The 22305-nt window shown below is 27.0% G+C and overlaps 5 protein-coding genes across 8 annotated transcripts; 3 read left to right on the forward strand and 2 right to left on the reverse strand.

The window, feature by feature from the left end:
• Nucleotides 1–170: 170 nt before the first annotated feature.
• Arpc4 (Actin-related protein 2/3 complex, subunit 4) lies at nucleotides 171–2320 on the reverse strand. Its single transcript, XM_035085989.1, has 4 exons — nucleotides 2070–2320; nucleotides 1609–1935; nucleotides 1295–1465; nucleotides 171–1222 (listed from the first exon to the last, which is right to left on the reverse strand). The coding sequence occupies exons 1-4, from the start codon at nucleotides 2079–2081 to the stop codon at nucleotides 1217–1219; spliced, it is 516 nt and encodes a 171-aa protein (XP_034941880.1). The 5' UTR covers nucleotides 2082–2320; the 3' UTR covers nucleotides 171–1216.
• A 398-nt stretch (nucleotides 2321–2718) lies between these two features.
• On the forward strand, nucleotides 2719–4427 carry P32 (complement C1q binding protein P32). The gene is made up of 5 exons (XM_035085988.1): nucleotides 2719–3082; nucleotides 3321–3471; nucleotides 3573–3775; nucleotides 3865–3953; nucleotides 4057–4427. The coding sequence occupies exons 1-5, from the start codon at nucleotides 2872–2874 to the stop codon at nucleotides 4204–4206; spliced, it is 804 nt and encodes a 267-aa protein (XP_034941879.1). The 5' UTR covers nucleotides 2719–2871; the 3' UTR covers nucleotides 4207–4427.
• Nucleotides 4428–5593: 1166 nt separating this feature from the next.
• LOC118068281 (clavesin-1) lies at nucleotides 5594–8504 on the forward strand. Its single transcript, XM_035085575.1, has 5 exons — nucleotides 5594–5958; nucleotides 6545–6885; nucleotides 7655–7783; nucleotides 7874–8108; nucleotides 8249–8504. Exons 1-5 carry the CDS (start codon nucleotides 5835–5837, stop codon nucleotides 8284–8286), a joined length of 867 nt encoding a protein of 288 aa, XP_034941466.1. The 5' UTR covers nucleotides 5594–5834; the 3' UTR covers nucleotides 8287–8504.
• Nucleotides 8505–8894: 390 nt separating this feature from the next.
• LOC118068279 (alpha-tocopherol transfer protein-like) lies at nucleotides 8895–12353 on the forward strand. The gene is made up of 6 exons (XM_035085569.1): nucleotides 8895–9505; nucleotides 10834–10925; nucleotides 11069–11314; nucleotides 11635–11829; nucleotides 11949–12120; nucleotides 12192–12353. The coding sequence occupies exons 1-6, from the start codon at nucleotides 9295–9297 to the stop codon at nucleotides 12224–12226; spliced, it is 951 nt and encodes a 316-aa protein (XP_034941460.1). The 5' UTR covers nucleotides 8895–9294; the 3' UTR covers nucleotides 12227–12353.
• A 25-nt stretch (nucleotides 12354–12378) lies between these two features.
• On the reverse strand, nucleotides 12379–20895 carry LOC118068280 (alpha-tocopherol transfer protein-like). Of its 4 annotated transcripts, none has more exons than XM_035085571.1 (5): nucleotides 19112–19247; nucleotides 14624–14797; nucleotides 13872–14425; nucleotides 12961–13111; nucleotides 12379–12842 (listed from the first exon to the last, which is right to left on the reverse strand). In XM_035085571.1, exons 1-5 carry the CDS (start codon nucleotides 19128–19130, stop codon nucleotides 12814–12816), a joined length of 927 nt encoding a protein of 308 aa, XP_034941462.1. In that variant the 5' UTR covers nucleotides 19131–19247; the 3' UTR covers nucleotides 12379–12813. The 4 variants fall into 4 exon arrangements, with proteins under 4 accessions (XP_034941462.1, XP_034941465.1, XP_034941464.1 ...); XM_035085574.1 differs by lacking the exon at nucleotides 19112–19247 and adding an exon at nucleotides 15772–15792 and having other exon boundaries at nucleotides 12380–12842; XM_035085573.1 differs by lacking the exon at nucleotides 19112–19247 and adding an exon at nucleotides 14903–15042 and having other exon boundaries at nucleotides 12381–12842.
• Nucleotides 20896–22305: the final 1410 nt, after the last annotated feature.

Consider the following 22305-nt stretch of genomic DNA (forward strand, 5'->3'; position numbering starts at 1 on the left):
ACGAAGATTCGTCATGCATAAAAATTTAATGCAATGTTGTATTGCCTACAATGACGAATCAATTAAATGCGCCAATTGTCTCTTTGCGTTGTTAATTCATTCATTATCATCTCATTTACTTATAAGAATTCTTTTTGTATGTAGTTGATAAACATTTATTGCATTCTTTCTTTACGGTTAAATCCAGTACTTAAACTTTATTGTACATGTATTTTGTATACATATATAAAACGTATTCAATAAAACCATTCTGCCATACTAAATCTTAACAGAGTTAATACCAACGGAATAGTTTTACTCAATTACTCAGTATATATATATATATATATATATATTAAAAAGTTTATATATACATGAGAGTAATCTACTGATTACAATTGATGATAAAATTAAGATGGAAAAATTTTTTACAATTATATCTAAATGCATTTGTTGTAAGTTCAACACATATTGAACCGATGCAAAAATATTTCTTAATTGATCTATTTAAATTTCAGAATAGTTTTAAAAATTAAAATACTGTTAAATTAATGGCAGGAAAAATTTTACAGTATCTTATCAATATTGATAGAGTACCTAATTACTTAAAAAGCACTTTGTTATCAACAATAATTTGAATTTTAAATCGCAAAAATTTTAGCATCAATTCAACATTCATAATCAAAATGAAGAAAAAAATCTGGCTCATTCATTAATTAAAAATATCATGAATGTTATAAGTATCTATCAATAATTGTAAAGTTATCACCACAATTGACAAGAGTGAAAAAAAATTTGAATAAAAATCGAATGATGATTCCCTTGAATTATTTAGAACTTTGTTCTTTAAAATCCTTCAATATTTCAATTTCTAATATTTTGAAGTAATAACAATTGATTTTTGAAATTGATTATTTTATCAAAATGTTTGTTTCATTGTAATATAATTGCACATTAAGCGATATCTGTATTTTTATTAGATAAAAATTCTTGTAAATTCTAGTTATGAACACTTTACCTTGAATAATATTTCTTCACCAATTATTAATATGATAATCAGTAAGTATCAAAGAAAATTATAAAACATTTTATTATCTAAATTAAAAATTTTCTCATTGCTTCGCTAGAAGAAAGCCGCTTCTGGTAATTGAAACCATTACAAATGCGATTGTTAAATGATTCAGACTGATTCAAATTCTTATATTTGTCAGGATAATCATTAACAATTTTTTGGTCATTAAAACTGTAACAAGATATCAAGATTATTAGTAACACAATATTTAGTGGTAAAACAGAGGTACTTAGTAATATTTACCCTTTTCAAAAATTCTTCGGCACAGATTCGAGCCCTAGCATTCATAGAAAGCTTCATTTCACTTATTTCTCGGTCTATTTCTTCCATGAAATGGATAACAAAGTCTATTATTTTGTGCTTGTACATTTGTTCTACATGAATATTGGTAATAAGGAAGCTAATATCATATCCCTGAAAATTAAATGAAAATATTAATTGTAAACAAATCATCAATGTCAGACAAATATTAAATATATATAGATAAATTAAGTTTACAATTAGCAAACATAATTTCTTCAATTTGATAAATTTCTAAATTAAAAAAAAAAACGTACTTTAACAGGTACTCTTCTAAGAATCATGAAATTTTCAGCTCTCATCATCATAAATCGTGTGAATTTGTGACACAAAATTCTTTCCATATCATCAACTTGCTTTACAGCTATACTTATCCTCATACTGTTGATACTGGACTCAATTAAAACTCTTTCCTTATCATTTCTACTGATTATGACTGGCGTTAACAGTAACTCTTTACTTCTAGCCACTTCAATTTCGGGTTTATTATGCTTTTCAACGATCTGCGATGAAAAATTCTCCAAACACATAGCAGCAGTCAATGTACGTCTGACGGCAGTTAAATACGGTTTTAATGTTCCAGACTAAAAAGAAAATTTTGATTAATTTAATGTTGTTAAAATAAATTCGCAAGTAGATTAGTACGTATAGTTATGAGAAAAATGAGTCAGATGAATAGTTTATAACCTATTTGATAATTAAAGTAGTCAGATCTTACCATTTTGTGCATACAAAAAATATATCTAATGTATATAGATAAGTGAACGTTGAATTGTTTAAGAAATACTGAATTAAATTTTTAGAAAGAAATTAACTATTTCAAAGTAAATATCCACAAACACGTGAAAAAGGACATATTACGGCAGAGTTATAGAAATGGGTTGGTCGCTTCTGAGTTCATCGCAGTACAATTCAACTGTCGTAGCCTAAAGCTTTATTTTCAACGATGTCATATATTTAAGGCCGATTCATAATTAGCTACATTCGCTTATAGAGGGTGTCTGGTTTTTTATGGTGAAGCAAAATATTATACATATATAATATGTAAAAAAAAAAATTACACAGCATTTATGTCGGGTAATTTTTGATAATTTTTGCAAAAACTATTTATTTTCGAGAATACGTTCCCATATCAGAGCGTTTTTATTTTTTTTACATATCATATATCCGGCTTCGCCATGAGTAACTGGACACTCTGTATTTTAATTATAAAATTTTTCACTGTAAACAAGATAATCTGCCAATAGAAAAAAAGTTATCAATAATTTTTGCATTTTATTGTCTAACTAATGAACGATTCATAAAATTCAAAAAAATTTCTTGATTAGAACAAGTTCTCCCACTTCATCGATTAGCCGGCCAATCGTGTAGTTTCCACCATTTTAGTGGAAATCATTTCCTCTCTTGCACGAAGCAATAGAAATCTGAGTATACCGGCTTATTGGTAAACGAAAATTTAATATTTTGAAAGATATTTCAGTTTGTTATTTCTGAGTAATTGATAAATAACAGTTTCAAATATGAGTGGAATAATTCGAAACAAGTTGTTCATCTCTGCTTTAAATAAAATCGCTACTTCTGCAACTCAAATGTTAACCTCACAAGCACCACGCTCTATGTGGTATCTTTGTAAATCACATAATCAGAAAGACTTTACATTTGCATCGAATCATATGCTAAAACCGATCAAATTATATAGTGTTCAAAGCAAAAGCTCTGAGCATACTAAAGGTATGATATGTATCAATGATTATTTAAAATTAAAACATGTCTTAGAAATTTTTTTAAAGCATTTCATACCAAAAATGGCTAAGTTTCTGAGAAAAAAATGCTTGAGACCCACGTGTATGCCGAAAAATTTCTGATTCAATAAAAATATTTACTATGAGTTGCGAAAATTCATAAGATATCTCAATAGAGTTTAAAATTACAATTGTTATTAAGTATTTTAATCGTATTTTATTTACAGCTGAAAAAGAACTAATAGAATTCCTCGCTGAAGAAATTGTAGCAGAAAAAAAAGCACAAAAACTCAAGACCATTCCAACTGAACTTGATGGTTTTAAAGTTTCTTTAGATGGTGCCAATGTTACTCTTGAAAAAAAATTAGATAAGGAAACGTAAGTTATAAAATAATAGAAATATATTTTCATTTTGTTTGGTATAAAAAAGCAAAATAACGATTAATAATTTAATTCATCAATATTAATATTGTTTATAGAATAACCATTACTTTTAACATTAACCACACGGTCGACACAGATACTGATCCAGAATTGGATCCAACAGATGACAAACCAGACATTGGTGAAATGAAAAGCAAACCTAACTTTAACATCGACATAGTACGAGGAAATCGTACATTAGGATTCTCTTGTTCGTTTAATAATGAACTTGGAGCTTCTGGAGCTGATGACAATTACAGTTAGTTATTTTAATTAGATATAGTTTTTTAATTACTTCATTCATAAACTCATTGAATAATAATTTATAATAATTTTCTTAATTATTAGATGACTGTTTCGGCATTGATGAAGTTACTGTATATAAAGGAGTACACAATGAACAAGTTTATTCTGTTGCTGGAGAGGTTATTGATGGGGTGAGTTTATAAAAAATTAATATCAATGATTAATATCAATAATAATATGCCTATCATCTTTGGAAGCATGGATGATATGAAACTTATGAAATTTTTTTTGTAGTATTTATATGATCTCTTGATGAATTACTTAGAAGAAAAAGGAATTTCTAATGAGTTTGCAGAGAAACTGATAGAACTCAGCACATCTTATGAACATTCTGCATACATTAGTTTATTAGAAGGGCTTGTAAAGTTCACTTCTGAGAAGTAAAATTAAGAACTAAGTCAGAACGTTCAACATCTTGACAGCTATTATTGAGCTGTTTTTTTTAAAATAATCAATAAAACTCCAAACTTCGAAAAAAATATCTAGTATTACCATAACAATTACAATTATTATTGTAACAAAATTATTTTTTAAGATTGTTCCATTTTTTTATAGGTTAAAACATTGTAAAAATTGTAGAGTGATCAATAAAACCGATTAAAAAATTTTGTTTTCATCAATCATAACTTTCAGCATTTTTAATTCCGTTTTATTTTAAATATAATTATATCACGACAAATCGATGTTGAAGAAAATCTTTGACATAGAAGATTTCTCAGTTTGCATTATGATGTTTGTTACGGTAGATAAAAAAGAAATTTAATACTCGTTACAATTGATAGTCTATGAATTATTTTTATCAACAGCATTTTGAAGAGCATACTTTATTCCTGTAAATGTATTCAGTATGTTTTGAATAAATTGTTTTGTTATATTATATCAAATATTTTTACAGCTGCCATTTATAAATTTTGTAGTGCACCTTTCAATCTGATTATTGGCTTCACATTCTCTAAAATCATTCCTGATATATCTTCTATCTGAAATATTTATTTTACAATTAGAGAATATAATTAACTTATCGATAATATTCATCATAAATTAATCTGTACCTCAAACGATAATCTATCTGTGGCCACAAAGCTTTCAATTTATCATTAATCCAATTAAATCATCATCGACAGCAGCGCAAGTTCACTTCAACCAACAATGAATGAATGTTAGTTAGTCTTTTCAATTATAAAATAATCTCAGTTAATCACATCATTTATAAAAATTTTCCAACATTTAAGAACACATTATTGATATATTCATTACTTTTACATATTTTATTTTGTTTGCTGTCATGCACGGACAAAAAAATTTAATATTCTCTTGAATCAAAATTGTTAATCTGTAATCAACCATTCTTGATTAATCAAAACATCCATTGTCCTACTGCATTAATATTTAACAATAACAACTTTTTTTTTCAAATTTCACGAATATTATCATCATTCATTTTATCTAAAATTTTTATTTTCATCGTGCATTTTTTGAATATCAATTAATTTTATCATATTAAAAGAAAGATTGTTTGAAAAAACAATAATGCATTCTGTTATAATTGTTGAAATAATTTCATGAAGCATTTTATTTTGTTTTATTATCCTTGATAATGACATTGTTGTTTGAGTGACGATAAAACAATGTTCATACCATTGAAAGAATGGTAAAATGATAAATCACTGTATTACCCGGTTGTCTTCATACTTTCTTATCAAACTGTGACAAGTTCAGTCACGGGATACTGTGACTATTCGTTTGTTCGTGCTGATTGTGTATGGACGATGAAAAACCCCTCTGATGTCACACAAATCTCAAAGTTCTCATTTGGACTTTGTAATGGTCAAAGATTGGGAGGAGATGGTGAACAAGAGCTTCCCCAAAGAAGCAACATGAGCAGATATATTTTAGACGTTCTACTCTGCAGATCGTTTCAGCATAAGTTATCAATCGGTTCATTCAATTCATTTAATAATTAAATTAACTTTCTTAATTCATTCGTGTAGTTGATTTAATTCATAATTGTGATGTCGTTTGAACTTGAAGCCGGTCCTCTTGATGAAGACACCAAAGCAATAGCTGAAAGAGAATTAAGAGAAACACCTGAGAATATCAGAAATGGTATCGCTGAACTCAAAAAACTCTTGGAAGGTAAACTTACAGATTCAATTTGTTTTTTATATGTGCTTTGTTTGATACTCTAAGGAAGAAGAAACTTTTTTAAAAGAAAATATTCTCAATCTTGTCTTTGCAATATTTTTTGTTTTATTTTGCAAGAAATATAAAGAAGTTGATTAATATTAAATAAATAATAAGATTTGCGAGTTATTTTAAGTGAAATATCCATCAAGTGTGCGAGATATTGAGCTTATAAATTATAATACCGCAGCGGGTCATCGCTGAATGGACCAAGCAAATCGGGTTATCTGTTTCAGCCAGATTTATATTCCCCTTTATTTTGAAATTATCATTTTAATTAAATGATTTTTCTGAAAACCAATAATGATTATTTTCAATTGATGCACTCTTAATTTGTAGTGAACTTATTCATTTTATTATTTCATAAATTAGATTAATTTTACATAATCTTGTTGATCGTCTATTAATTTTTGAAATGATAGTCTATCAAAATTATAATCACATTGACATGCAAACTTTATTTAAATTGAAAAAAAAAATATTTCTTTGTACATTATAATATTATATGATAAAGATAGAATATTATTTTTATTTACAGAAAGCGAGACTCTGTACTACAGAACTGATGATGATTTCCTGTTGATTTTTCTACGACCTTGTAAATTTTATCCCGCTAGTGCATTTGCTTTGATGCAGAGAATTGCTGACTTCAAAGTTAAAAATGCTGCACTTCTTGACAATTTAGTTCCAGATGATGAAAAAACAGCAATATTAGAAAGCAATGTGGTCAATGTTTTAAAAAATCGAGACCACAAAAGAAGACGTGTTCTTGTTGTAAATGCTGGAAAATCATGGGATCCATCAAAGGTTTCATCTGATCAAATATTCCGACTATTTTATCTGGTCCATGAAGCTGCTATTTTAGAACCTGAAACGCAAGTAAGTATTTTTTAAATAAATTTTTTTTATTGTCTTTTTCAGTAGGAACTTGTCGCTTTGTTTAATTTTTTAAACAATAAATATTTGACGTCATAGACGTGCAAGAAATTTGTTTTGCATTTCCATTTTTTTACTGCGATTAATTTATTTTAATGATTCACTTGGAATTGCATACAATATAAACGATTTGTATTTTTTAAATTTTTTTATGAAATATTAATGGATACAGTATTTTTTATTCATTACGCTTTCAATTCATGATTGACGTAAATTAGTGTGACAAAATAAATTTTCGAGATAGTATAATCAATCCAAGAACAAACTAATTTAATTATATAACGAATTTTATTGTACTTAAAATGAGCAAAATTATAATCTAATACTAATCTTTTTTACTAAATTACAGAATGATCTCAAAAAAAAAAAAAATTTTTTAATGTGATATTATCAATAAAAATCCTTGGAATATTCATTTATAATAAGTATACTGTTACTCTTATTTGAAAAATAGTTTTGCATGATAACATTTGATTGAAAAAAATATATTTTTTATTTAATATACTGATAATTTTAGTTAGATCATTTCAAAGACAGGTCATTTGTACTTTGCTCTAGTGATAAAAATATGATAACAAAGTGTATGTGAATGACATACACTGGTAATAGGCTTAAAGTTCGAAGTAGCATTACCTGAGTGATAACAACAATTTTACATTAGCTCACTATTAATTTGATGAATTTATTAATTGACTCTTTTCAATTATGTTAGGTCAGAGGTGTGGTTGTTATTATGGACTTCGATGGTTTATCAATGAAGCAAGTACTGGGATTATCACCATCGTTTAGCATGAGATTGTTAACGTTTATTCAAGAAGCTATGCCTTTACGACTAAAAGAGGTAAGATAAAAAAAATTACTGCCTTTGTAATACATAGATTAAACGACTTTGTACTTTCAAAAAATGATTAAATTAATTTTTTCTCTTCAGGTGCATATCGTAAAGCAGCCTTTCCTCTTTGATCTTGTTTGGAAAATGTTCAAACCCTTCACAAGAGAGAAATTGCGAAAGCGAATGTTCTTCCATGGCTCCAAAATGACTTCCTTGCATGCACATTTAGCTCCAAGTCATCTTCCGAAAAATTATGGAGGAGAGCTTCCGGAAATCGATTATACGTCGGCTGATTGGTATCCAACTCTTCAAAAATGCGTTCCATCTATTAAAGGTATTATTAGATTTTCTATATATTAATGAGTTATCGATTTGGATATTTATAATTCCTTACTATATTAAAAATAAAAGAAAGGGCATTTATTTAATATAAATATTTTAAACAGTTGATCAAATTAAAATAATTTTTTTCAGAATGGAACTCTTACGGATATCGCAAGAAAGAAGAATAAAAATGATGAAATAAATCACATTAATTTAAACACGTGCTGTGAATTCAGAAACTATATTTTTGTAGAATGACAAATTTTTATGGAAATGTTGATATTCTTATTTTTTAAATATTTAGTTTAAAATTATTCAAGAGTGAATAGATGTAGATACAAATAAGTAACAATGTTTCTTTGGTTGGTAAATTAAAATTCAAGTCAAATAAATGATTTAATCAATACCATTATTTCTTAATAAATTATTGTGTTCTTGATCGAATGAAAATAACTCAAAAACGACAATGCAATCAAGTGACTTGCAAATCAATAAAAATTAAAAAAATATACTGAATTTTTCAAGACTTCATAATCAAGTGAATATTAGGCAGGAATAGCATAACTCCTTGAATTACTTCCAAGTATAATAGCAATATTCATTCATTTACACTAGGATTCCATGTGCTTTTTATAAGAACATGGTGACAAACAGAATTATATGACATTACATATTGGCGCGACACTAGACCTCTGTTATTAAGAATTCTCGAAAGTAAATTTATTAAGTCTTTCCATTGTCTTAAGTGTGCCGCTACGCATGATGAGACGACCGAGACCCGGTAGAGCAACAAATAACACAACAGGTCGACGAATGATCAAAGCCACGACTTGTACAAGAATTAAGTGGGGACGGAGAACTTTACTTTCTTGCAACTGGTATAGTAAAACCATAGCTGACTTTGCAGTTCTTGAACAGTCTTCTTCAGTAATTCTTAAGAATCGTTAGACTGTTTATAAACTCGAGAAAAAAAACTATTCCAAACACAGTTTCTTGGTGGTTTTAATTATATTAGTATTTTTTAAAATGCTTTATTATTTATTAATGCCTTGTTAACAAGTTAATGAGTGTTTAAGTGAAACAACTCATAGTAAACTGTTGTACTTTATATTTTATTATTTATTATCAGTGAAACCTTTTATTTAAAGTTTGTTGATTATTGAAATTAGAAAGTAAATAAACTACAGTCATCAAAAATGGATAAAGTAGATCTAATCAGTCCAGGAAGATATGAAAGGATTTTGGAGACAGCAAAACATATTGAACCCCTAAAAATGGGTAATGTATTCTTTCAATATGAACTCCAACCCTTATCTGCTGCTTCTATTGAGAAAGCGAAGAATGAACTAAGAGAAACTGAAGAAGTTGTTAAACAAGCTCTTGCAGATATGAGAGAATTAATAAAAGGTAATCATTTCATTTATTATATTTCTATAAATACGTAGTTTTTCTTCAATGACAATAATAACATGGCATCTTCCTTTCATTGTTATTTCCTTTTTCTATCAAAAATTCTTATAAGTGAGAAAAAATTCTTGAAAACCAGTTCTATAGTGAAGCAATAATGTATCTTCGTGAGATAATATCCTCTTCAGCATATGTCCTTCGATTTTATTTTCACTGTTACTTTTATGTTTACATTTTTTCATATTGACAAAATCAATTTTTATCTTTTTTCCACAAAGATAACTTTACTTATATTTACTTATAATTTAAATATGTAAAATTTCTAGAGTTCTTTTCTTTCACATTATCGTAAAATCTTCTCTTCGTTGATTTAGGTCATGTAACTCTGTTTAACAGTCTTTCAAATTTTTAAAGCCTACGAGAGAAAACTTTCTTTTCACTTCAAGTCCGTTGAAAGTTATTTTCCAGTCATAAAAATTCGATTTTGAATTTATTTTGATTTTATCATTGAACGAATAATGACATCTGACCGCTTCAACAATTTATTCTTACATCATATGAAAATGAGATTTATTCAAACAGATAATTTCCTTTCGTTAACATAGTAAAAAGTGAAATTCAACATTGCATCACAAAACACTATCTAACTATATTTATATTAATAACTCGTGACATGCTTAATATTTATAGTTATTACACTTTTTTACGCATGATTGGATAACAAATAGAATAATACATGCTGTAATTCGATTTTTGCATTAAATTGTCAAGTCATTTTTTATGTAATATTAACTACTGCCTGGTTTTCACCAAGTTGAGCTAAAATATTTCGTTGTCATTAAGGATAGTTAAAGATTAATTAATTGCCAATGACACTAATTATTAAATATTTTATGTATGAATATCGTAAGATTAATTTCTTAAAAATTATTATTAATGAATAGGCAATTTTTAATAACTCGTTGTCGTTCTAATTTTTACTTGATTCGATTAATTAACACTGTAATATATTCCAAGTGAATATAATGAACTCAAGAATTCAAATATGACTTATATTCATTGTTAGGTCTAGGGGTCAGTCCTGATTAATTAAGATACACCAGATTTGATGGAATAATGTAATCTATTTAAAAATGGCATTTTTTAAACTTGCAAATAATTTATAATATTTAATACTCTGAAATCACAACTTTATTTCAATCTTCATCATTTTTAAGATGATTAAAAAGTGTTTGTATAATTTTTTTTATCAAAGATAATTACAAGATGTTTAAATAAAAAATGAATTATTAATATTTGCTAACTATTTCTATGTTTCTTAATTACAGGAGAGAAAGATTTATATGTTCCGGATGATGATTATTTTTTTGCCAAGTTTCTTAGACCTTGCAAGTGGCATGTGAAGCCTGCATTTGAATTGGTAAATTCTTTTACTTTATGAATCATAGAATTATTTTTTTTTTTCTAAAAGAAAATCATTAAAAGTTACTAAATAGGAATATAATTTGTAAGTTTTATGTACCAAAAATGATTATTCATTGAAATAAATTTTTCTTTTTACAGTTAAAGCGTTTTTATCGCTACAAATTGACTCATCCTCGATATTGTATTAATCTCACTCCAAAATCGGAGCCAAGTGCATTTGTCAATGATATACTTACACCTCTCCCCTTGCGCACCAACGATGGTTGTCGGATAGTTTTGATTGAGGGTGGGAAAAAATGGAATCCTAAAAAAGTTTCTCTCGACCAAATTTTTAGAACAGTTATGATGCTCCTAGATGCTGCTGTTATTGAACCAGAAACACAGGTATTTATTTTATATGATTTTATTGAAATCAATTTGAAGACACGAATTGTCAGATATAACTAAAATAAATAAAATGATTGACGGCAATCCCCAGAAGGAAATATTGTCAGAATCAAAGAAAAATTTAAATGTAAATAGAATATTATTTCAGAACTTTAGAAAAAAATTTCGATTCTAAAACTCTTTTAATATTATTTTACGTTGAAGAATAAGTTTCTTAAATAAAGATATTGGCTTTTTATGCTTTGAAATAAATGATTAAAATATCATGATTAAAAAAGTTGCTTGTACTTTTACATATTTTATCTTATTTTTCCCAGGTTAATGGTGTCCATGTGATTTTAGACATGGATGGACTCTTTTTGAGTCAAGTAACATACTACACTCCTAGTTTTGCAAATGCTGTACTCGAGTGGGTTCAAAAATGCCTTCCTACACGCCTCAAAGGTGTTCATATAATCAACCAACCATTCATATTTAACATGGTTTTTGCAATTTTCAAACCATTCTTGATGGTATGTCATTCCAATCATAATCAAATATTCTTTTTGTTCAATAACATTGATGTCACTATTTCATTATTTATCATCAACACTGCTCATATCGATTCTATAATAATTCTTTGAAATTCTAGGAAAAATTACGAAAACGAGTAATTTTCCATGGAACAGATAGAAAAAGTTTATTAAAATATATCGACGCTAGAGCTTTACCAGTTCGATATGGTGGAGAATTAGAATTACCACCTGAATCATTTGGAGAAAAAATTTGGAAATACATTTCAAATTTTGAAGACGAATTTATAGGTAAAATAACTATCTTCCTAATTTTACATATTTTTAAAATAATCTTTTATCCAATCTTGTGACTTTTTTAGAGGCTGAGACTTACGGATATCAATCAAAGAAATAAATACTGATTCACTGACTAAATATATTTATATTTATATATTTGGATTGTGGTATATTACATTTGACTTGTTGAGATACTATAGAGTTATTTTATTATTGATATTGATTAAAATTAAAATTAAAGGTAATACGAAAATATTTCATTTATTTCATACACACAAGATAATTATTTTTTTTTAATTCACTTTCACTCACATTAAGTAGTTTTGTTTCGATTAAGATCTCTGGCATGAATATCAAAATCAAGTATCTCACTAAATTTAATTTCATTTTCATAAAAATATCATAAAATAATATTTACTTTTACTAAATAATGAGCAAAAAATTCAAACTAATAATAAAAGACGTATTCATGTCGTCTTTTAGAATCAATACAATTAATTATAAATACATTATTACGGACGAATTTTCAAGCCTTATCCGTGGCTTATCAGATTGTTGAGATGGTTAGAAATAGATTGTGAGAAGTATACGATGAACTCAAAGAGGTAGATGGTATTGGGAGTGTGACGTCATCGATACACTGAATTAATGACTGATATGAGCCCCCGGATATTTTGACTTTCATCAACACTACATCGATGGATATTATTTTTTGTAACCATAGGAATTTATGGCTGAAAAAAGAAAACAAAAATTATCATTACTGTTGAGAATACAGTGATTTTTGTTAGTGATAGAACTCTTTACTATTTATGAAATAGGAATAGATAAAAGAAATTGGTATGTTCTTACCTTCAAATTCTTTTTCACATTTGACCAACAATTCAAGCCATTGCGGTCCTGTCACCCGTGGGATTGATAAAGTACCACCATAGCATTCGGGAAGACACTTAGGTGATAAATATTTGTGCAAGGATTTGCGGTCTGTACCGTGGAAAATAATCTGAAAAATCCATTTAATTTATTAGTAGTTTACAAAAATATTTTTTTCAATTATCATTAATATTAGAGTTTCTTACTTTGTCAAATAATTCAATCTAAATTTTTTTACGCTTTTAAATGAATAATTTTTTTTCTACAGAAGTATATTTCTTCTCTCTCTAATCGTTCTAAGGAGTAAGAAAATATTCTATTTGTAGAAAAGTACGTTTCATGAAGAGCAGTGGTCATAAAAAAGTTGTGTAAAAAGAATTCTTTCAATTTTTTTCTCAAAGTTTTCAAATGTATGCCCTTGACATATGTATTCATTTTCACATCAATTGTTAAATATTCGTGATTATTTTTCAAATTTTAACACGAAAAATAGAATTTTCGTGATATGTAAGCTTTTCAAAGCTTTTATTTTTAGCAACAGTCAAGTAGACATTAATATTTATGATGATTGAATTGTTTTTTTTTAATTAAAAAGTCTCAAAATTGACCTCAAATTTTATGAAGAAGTTAATTATTTAAAGTTTACCAAAACTTTTACTGATAATAATAAAAATTATTCATGATTAAATTTGATTTTTATAGACAAACTTTTATTAAAATTAACTATTGATGGTTAAATACTTGATCTTTATCCAACTTTCTACATGAAAATCAACTTCAATCATTAACAACTTTTTACTAAGTTGATATAAAATAATTCAAAAATTTTTAACTAATTAAATTCAAGCTATAAACATTAATGGTCTAGAAGAGCTATTAAATTTACTTACTCGGTCCTTCAATTTCTGCCTAAGGAAAGGTTTGAACAATGCAAACACCATATTGAAAACATATGGTTGATTAATAATATGAATATTTTTTATTCTTAATGGTACTGCATCTTGCAATAAGTCAACTATCCTCTTAGCGAATGGAGGAGTAAACTGCCAAGTTTGTTGAAGAGTCAGGCCATCCATATCAAAGATAACTATAGCACCAGCAATTTGAGTTGTTGGTTCTAACATAGCAGCTTCTAAATACAGAACACTTCCTTTATAGACTTCATCTAAAGAAACCTTGTTAGTTTTCCATTTTTTTCCAAGTTCAATAATTAATATCCTTCGGCCATGTTGATCTCGGTTTGGCAGAACAGTTAGGATGTTCTGTTCAAAGATATTTTTCTCACGCACTGGTGTCAATCCATCGTATACATTTGCGTGTTTTACTTTAAATGAATAATACTCCTTTACAAGTTTAACAGCTGACTCTGGGTAGTATTTGCATGGCCTAAGGAATCTAATGAGCCAAGCTTCGTTGTCCAAAGGGCACTTCAGATCAGTTTCCTCTATAAAATTGACATCATTATTAGCTTCTTTCACATGAACCGTCAATTATTTTGATTAAAATCATTTCCACTAATTGGAGGTCAAAGTTGGAGTATCTTATTAAATTATTACCTCAAGGAAATTATTTTATTTTTCCTAATTTTTGATGAAATAAATTCATAAGTTTTATAACTTTTTTCATTATTTAACTGACTTACTTTTGAGTAATTCTCTAAGTTCTTCAACTGCTTTTTTCTGCCGTTCCGGAGTTTCTCTTAATTCTTTTGTAGCAACTTCCTGAATTTCTGGTGGTGGTGGTCCCATTTCAAACTGGAGAATGTAATCTCCCAGTTTGACAGAGGGCATGTCTTCCATGTCCGTCAGCATGGTTTCTGTAATTTAACAAATTATTTAATAGTCACTTATGTTCACATATGTTTACATTTATAATTCACAACTTTTTTAAAAAAAATTTTGAAGTATTTAAAAGTATTCACCAAGTTTAAAAGTATTTTTAAAAATAATGTAACGGATTATTGTGAAAAAATAATGATTTATAAATGCAGAGTGTTAATATGAAGATCCAGCTAATGCGAAACCGAATTAACGACTAATTCATTTCCAGTAGATAAAGTACACATTTGTGGTTGACTCATTTTTATCTTATTCATGTATCATGATGCACTCTGTAGTGTTCATGAGTTTATGATTATTATAATAATCTCATACTATAGTGAAAATTACTTAATGACGTCGGTCTGTTTAATCTAGCGAATACCATTTAGTCGGGTTATTAGCTATATCATATTTTTTTAAACTCATTAATGAAGGTTTGCATTAGTTATAAATTTTATTAGCACTGTATACTAGTGACCCACGAGTCAAATATTTAACTAATTAACTAAGATGACGTTGTTGAATGGGACTTATATTACTGCAAATACTTAAACAACTTATGCTGGAGTCAAGGTTAATGATACTCGACTCTACAGAGCTAGACACTCGTTTTATATCACATATTTAACATTTGGAAATATTTCATTACAGACCAGTGGAATATCATCATCTAATTTAATCGTACAAACAAAATATTATAAGCTATTTCCTTCAAATAATTTTTATAAAATAATTACGATAATGAATAATATATCTTTTAAAATAATACTTAATTATTGGTGTTTGTATTGAATGAAAATTGAATTCATTTACACCTTTATCTACAATTTTTTTTACACAAAGACAAAAGCTAAACAATAAAACAAATTTAATACACTTTTGATAAATGTGTTGCAAAAAAATATCACCGGAATTGAGTTTAAAATTTTTCATTTCAAATTGATTAATAAAATAAAATCTCTGTGCTTACAAATAGTCGATAATATATACCACACAGCGAGTGAATACGATAAGTAATTATCAGACAGGCCTTATATACTATTTCCTCATGACGCTTTTTTTTATGTGGACTGAATTCAAATGATTCTGAGTTCATTGGAAAAATGGTAAAATTGTCAGAGTAATCACTTTAAAAATTATTATCATGTTACATCATTTCTCAAGATTTTATTATTCATGGCCGTTTGATTTATTTTTAAATTTTTAAATAAATTCATCGACCTAATTTTAATGGTAATTGTTTAAATCCTATTATTTACATCTACATACAAATAAATCAGGATTTTTTTGAATTTGAATATACAAATGTACGTCAATGAAGCATATAAAGGGTCATGAAAAAAAAGAACGCTAAAAAAATATAAAAATCTAACGATCAATATTATGCGATGAGAGCAAGAAAATGAAGTATAATTATCAAGATAATAAGTCGAGACGTTAAAAAAGTGAAGGATGTTTCTAGAGTATAAAAAAGACGAGAAAATGAGTTGGAAAAAATAGAACTTTGATTGATAGGAGATATGTTGCTACTTGCAAGAAATAACTCGTGCATAAAAATAAATTGAACAATCAATGTGAGTAATTTGACTTTCGATTAAACGTATTTTTAATAGAGACGTATCATTAGATTACGTGAATAAAAGTTGACTGTTGCAAGAACGTTAAAACTATGACATCAAAAATGTCAATCAAGAAAAATTGGACGAGACATGAAAAAAGGATGGAATAAATGACAATTGAGTGAAAATCATGAATTAATCATACACATAAAGTTTTTAAAAATATCATCGTAATTTAATTGAAGCTTGAAATATATAGCTCTATAATTTTTCTATCTCTACTCTTTTTTTAACTGATTCCCAACTTGAAATAAAAATTGACAAGACAAAATAATTATCATCAACTTTTAATGCATCAAATTCTAGATAAAATCTCATAGCTTTCAATGTTCAATTTTTATATTACAGCCTCTACATTGTATTTTACAAAATACATTTTTTCTGATTAAAAATTAATCGAATAAAGAACTTGTCTTAAAGCATAAATAACATAACTTATCCAGATAAAATTATTATTTTAATGATAATGGATTTTTTTTTGATTCATTTTTTCATGATAAACTTATAGCCTTTACAATAAAAACAACTAGAAGATGCTAAAAGCAAAAAAAAAATCAATAATTTGCAATCTCCACTACACTGTTTCTGAATAAATATTAATTATTCAATATTACTTTGATAATAGGTCTATAAATAGTCAGAAACAGGTAATTTAATAATAAAGTAGTAAATGATGGAATACAAAAGAATGATTAATAAATAAAAAAATTTTTTTCTCTTCAACCACAAAATATAAAAGCAATTCTATCAGTAGGATTATGTAATACTAACAACAAGATTGCTTTCTGTTCATTGACCATAAGCTACAAATAATAAGAGGCTAAGAGACATTAGGGAGAAGTAAGACGGATTGACAGAAGACAAGAACGTGAGATTACAAACTATATTAATACCATTACTGTCATTCAATAATACTGTTCTAGAATATCAAAGTACTCTCTCATGCATGCCCTCCTTGCACCAACGAATTCCTCAATTTGCGCAAGCATTTCGAGCGTGTTGCGTTGGAAATTCCTATGCGTTGTGGTTTGTCAGGGATGCTAAGTAATTCTGAACTTCTTTTGTAATATGAAGAAATCGCTACGATCATTTTAATCAGAAAATTCACTGCAATACTCAATCAATTCGTTCTCAATTTTATTTCACCATACATAAATACTAGGACTTCAATCACAAATGATCATAACTAATCATTAATCTAAAAATATAGGATTTCAAATCAATAATCAGACGTTTTATGAATAAATTATTCCTTGATTGATAATAAATTATTGAAAGACATAAAAATCAAGTCAATAGGTAATATTCTAAGACATTTAAATAAACATAATACTTTGATTAATTACAATCATGATATTAATTAAAAGAATATTTCTTTTTTATTTGTTTAAAATGATCAGATGAGTTGGAAAAAAAGAAGGATTTCAATCAAAGTACAAGGTTTGAAGATCTTACAAAGCATTATGTACTTTGATTGGAAACATTTTAAAACCTTGAAGCATTTTTTTCTTTAGAGCTTATTATTGTTTATATCGTGTAGCATCTTTGCTTTTTATGTGAGTTATACCTTAATTATACATATGATAACCATAGCATTAGCCCCACTTTTCTTGTTTTGCTTGACAGAAGAATTGGAGTTACCGAAGTCTAATACATGTTATAGTCAGTTAGCAAATGAAAAAATTTATCAAGAAATTTTGTTGTTATGCAACATTTACTGATATGGAATTGTGCTCTATAAAGTATTCATTTTTTTTTATTACGTATTATAATTAATGGATACTTAGTATGAAAAAGTATAGCTATAGTTATTAAATTGTCGTCAAAGCAAGATAATTAATTTTTCAATGAATTAATAAGAATATTAATCAGCAGAGAGTGGAATACAAAGATGAAGTTGATGTAAAAAAAAAGTATATTATATTTTCTAAACATATTTTGACGTCAGGAGAATTAAAAAATTTTTCCTTCATTTTTTTTTGATTGACATGAATAATTAAATGTTACTTTAAGTTGCAACGAGTTATATGATAAGTTGTTTTTTTCTTAAATTTATTAATATCAAGAGAAAGGAAATGTTTACAGGCAAGGTAAACGTCTTTCGTCAAATTTTTGGTCGAGGTTATAGTACGACTAAATTTTTTCCACGTCCTTTATAATACGTTAATGCAGAGTCATACAGTAGTTTTACTGAATATATCAAAAAGAGCAAATTAATTAATCTGTTCGTTAATTTAATTATTTAATTAATTACTGTAACATGCAATGATATAAAATAAACGAGAAATTGATTACAATCGGAATCGATGCATGAAAATATTTGTTATTAATTAAGATTTCAATGCAATAATTATAATAATATTTCTTCATTTATAAATGATTAAAGAAACACAAATAAATAAAATTGAGTTTGCAACTTTCATATTCGTTTAATGAATACCTATTTCTGAACCACTTTTCATCGAAACTCCAGTTTTGTAGAAATTGAAAATAACAAAAAATAAGCATGTGTATAATTGAGTTATTATTAAAAATCAACCAACTGTTGAATAGTGAAATCAGTAAACTGAAAATTTTTTTATCAAACTCAATATTCATTTCAAATTTTTTTTTCTCATTCTTTCTAGTTGAAAAATTTCAAAATAGTCAATAAAATTAGTGTGTTTATCAAGAACGCTCATTTTTACTCACTCTCTTTTATAAACTCCATTATGATATCGATTTAAATTCAACAGAAAATTTAAAACTTAAATTTTTTTCAACAAAACTTGAATAAAAATAATTTTAAAACAAAACAATTCAAACTCAAGTATTTTTCATGAAAAATCTGTTTAATTTTACTAGTGAACAATTTTGGAATAATTAAACTTCATAAGTATTTATGATACTCAAAATCTAATCCAAATGTTGATTGCTACGTTTGAATCAATCTTTTATACCGATTCCCCGCTTCTTGACCTCGGTATACTATACATATACCATACAAGACATCATGTAGAACTCTAAATAAGACGATTTTTTTAAAGACCACAGTAAACTGATAGATAGAATACCTGAGTTTTGCCCCCACTATCTCGTCTATTGTCCATTATATGCACTCAGAGGTTTGTACAGTGAACATCAGCTCTTTTGTTATGTGTATATGCACTATCTATGTGCTATCATGAAGTTAATATATCTTTCAGTAGGGCAAAACTCAAGTTCGTAGTCAGTATTTGTGTTGAACATTTGTATTTATCTATAAACAGCAACCTATTAATTTTTCTAGCCAATAGAAATTGAAATAGTACTTCATAGACAAGCATATCTGCAGGAGTCGTATGTCTGACCAGTTAAGTAGAAACAGACACTAGGGAGAGTGAAAATTTTTTTTCAATACAATTATCAGTTATATAAGTGATATATATATAAATTTAAATGTTTCTTATTGTTATTTAACTCTATTTTTCTACCCATTGCCCATATTTGATAGTAATCAAAATAAAAACCACTTTAATTAATAAATAACTTCTCAGTTAAGATTAGTTTAGATAAATTATAACTTCTAATAATTTATGAATGTTTATGTAACGAAAATTGCAATTTAAAAGAATTACTGATAGTAATAATATGTTTGTAAGCATGGCACTGATGTTTTATAAACTTTTTCTGTAAAGAATAAATTTATCAAATTTACGAATCATTAATTTGCTACTATGAATTGTAAATAGAAACATTTATCGTTTAATACTCTCTAGTGTCATTGTAAAAATATTAATGATGCAAATATCATTTTTGTAAAAATCTTCCGGTTGTTATTCAAAACATTAGGTGATCTTGATGACGCTAGTATTGAGAATATGTTCCGAAAGATTTGTAGCTTCATTGGAAAGTTTTATATCACCTTGCGAACGTAATCCATTAGCCAATACATCGATGATATCCGAATTTCATTTTACGACTTTAGAATATTATAAATTCCTTTTAAATATTTTTTTAAAATTTATTCTTAGAATAGTTTAATTAATTTTATTGATTAAGACATAAAAAATGGTTCAAGTTATTAAAAAAATTATAATTATGTTTATTAACTCTAGCATGTTCTTCTTTTAATGAAGGTTATGAAATAAAAAAGATTGTTGATTAAAAAAATCTGTCGAGTAATTATTTTTGTTAGATTATTAAGGAGCAAAAAATTTCAATTAAATATCTAACACTTAAATCACTTACCGGCTTTTTTTTATAACTCTTAATTGCAGCCGAAACAAGAATAAATAAAAACTTTCTCCCAAAGCATTCACTGCTTAGAATAATCACTAATTAGTTTCCGTTTTAGTTGATAAATTGATGAGCGTCAGCGTTACTTGGTAGAATGATGAAAGTAAATAAGTTATGCGAGACGTGCGCGAATAGCAGTAAGCATCAAGTGACAATAAATGTAATGTTTAACTACGAAAATTGCAAACAAGTGTGCAAGAAATAAAGACGAAGCGTTCTTTATAAACGAGAATGGACTCCCAATAGGAGTATTTGAGCTCTGACCCTCGACAGGTATCCCCTCCTTATCCATTTTTGCATCGTGTTTTAAAATACGTGTCCACTATTATATGACGTTTCGTTCTGTATTGAAGGACGAGTTGAAGGAATGTTATGAATCGATCGTTCAAGCATCACAAATCTTCACTGATTTAATTAACGATTAAATTAATATAATGTAAATCATAAGCAACTGTTGGTATCAAAAAAAACTTTTTTCAATCATTTCTTCTAGTAATAACAAATCAACAAATTAATATTTATGATTTTTAAATAATTTTTTCTTTTAACTACATTATTGTTATTATTAAAACAAAATATTTACAAAAAATAATTATTTTTAATTAAAATGAATAATTCTAGATGAATTATTGTTCGTTATTATGAACTATTGTTCTTCATTTTCATTCATTAAAATACACATAGAATTGATTAGTTTTTTTTCTGTCAAGCTGAAACACAACATCCTTAATACATGAGTGCAATTTGATGCCTATTCAAAGTAATACTTTTTTCGGAAGATTTGATTCTTGACTTGTCCATGACCTCCCTCCTTTATCTTAACGACACAACTTGCATATTGATGCTTGCCAATCTCTGCACTAGATGAATAGAAATATTCAGAATTTTATTTAATCATAATTTATACATATTTACATTTTGCCATTGACTATTATGCATAAACAGTAGGTCATGAATAATAAGAAAATTTTTTATGAATCAAAAATATTTTTGACACTAAGAGAATTAATGAGTAAACTCTTATTGACCTATTGATTAAAATAGAACTGAAGATGACAGGTTTTTCTATTATTTGAGTGTCTCTAGCTTGACATGAATCGAAGTCCGTCGGTCGAGATGAGACAAGAGATGTGCCACTCAGTACATGTCATATCTTTCTCTCTCTCTCTCATTCTTTTATCTATTTTGTGCAATTATTTTCTTCTGTTTATTCTGTTAGTGACATGAACATACTGGTAGTCTAGTAAATAATTATTTTAATGATACATACTATAAAGAGCAAATTTAAATTATGCTCCAAAAAAAAAACAAATAATTTCTATTCTGTAATGTAATGTGATTTAATAATTCGTTACAAACATTTTTTCAGTTATATCATTCGTTTATATATTATATCAATAGTATTATAAGTTATCAGTCATTTTTATTATTTGACCTGACACTTATTCGTATCAATTAAAATGGCAATATCTCATAAGGTCTTCGAGATTCAACCTTAAATGAAACAACAAAAATCCAAGTGGTTTGACAGCATTTGAAATTTCAAATATATTCATACTGACACTAAGATAAATATCCTATGAAAATTTATATTTTAAAGCTCATGTTTCAAGAGTAGAAACAATTTA

The sequence above is a fragment of the Chelonus insularis genome, unplaced genomic scaffold (assembly GCF_013357705.1).
Source record: "Chelonus insularis isolate UGA/USDA-ARS -01 unplaced genomic scaffold, ASM1335770v1 contig_3_pilon, whole genome shotgun sequence".
NCBI lineage: Eukaryota > Metazoa > Arthropoda > Insecta > Hymenoptera > Braconidae > Chelonus > Chelonus insularis.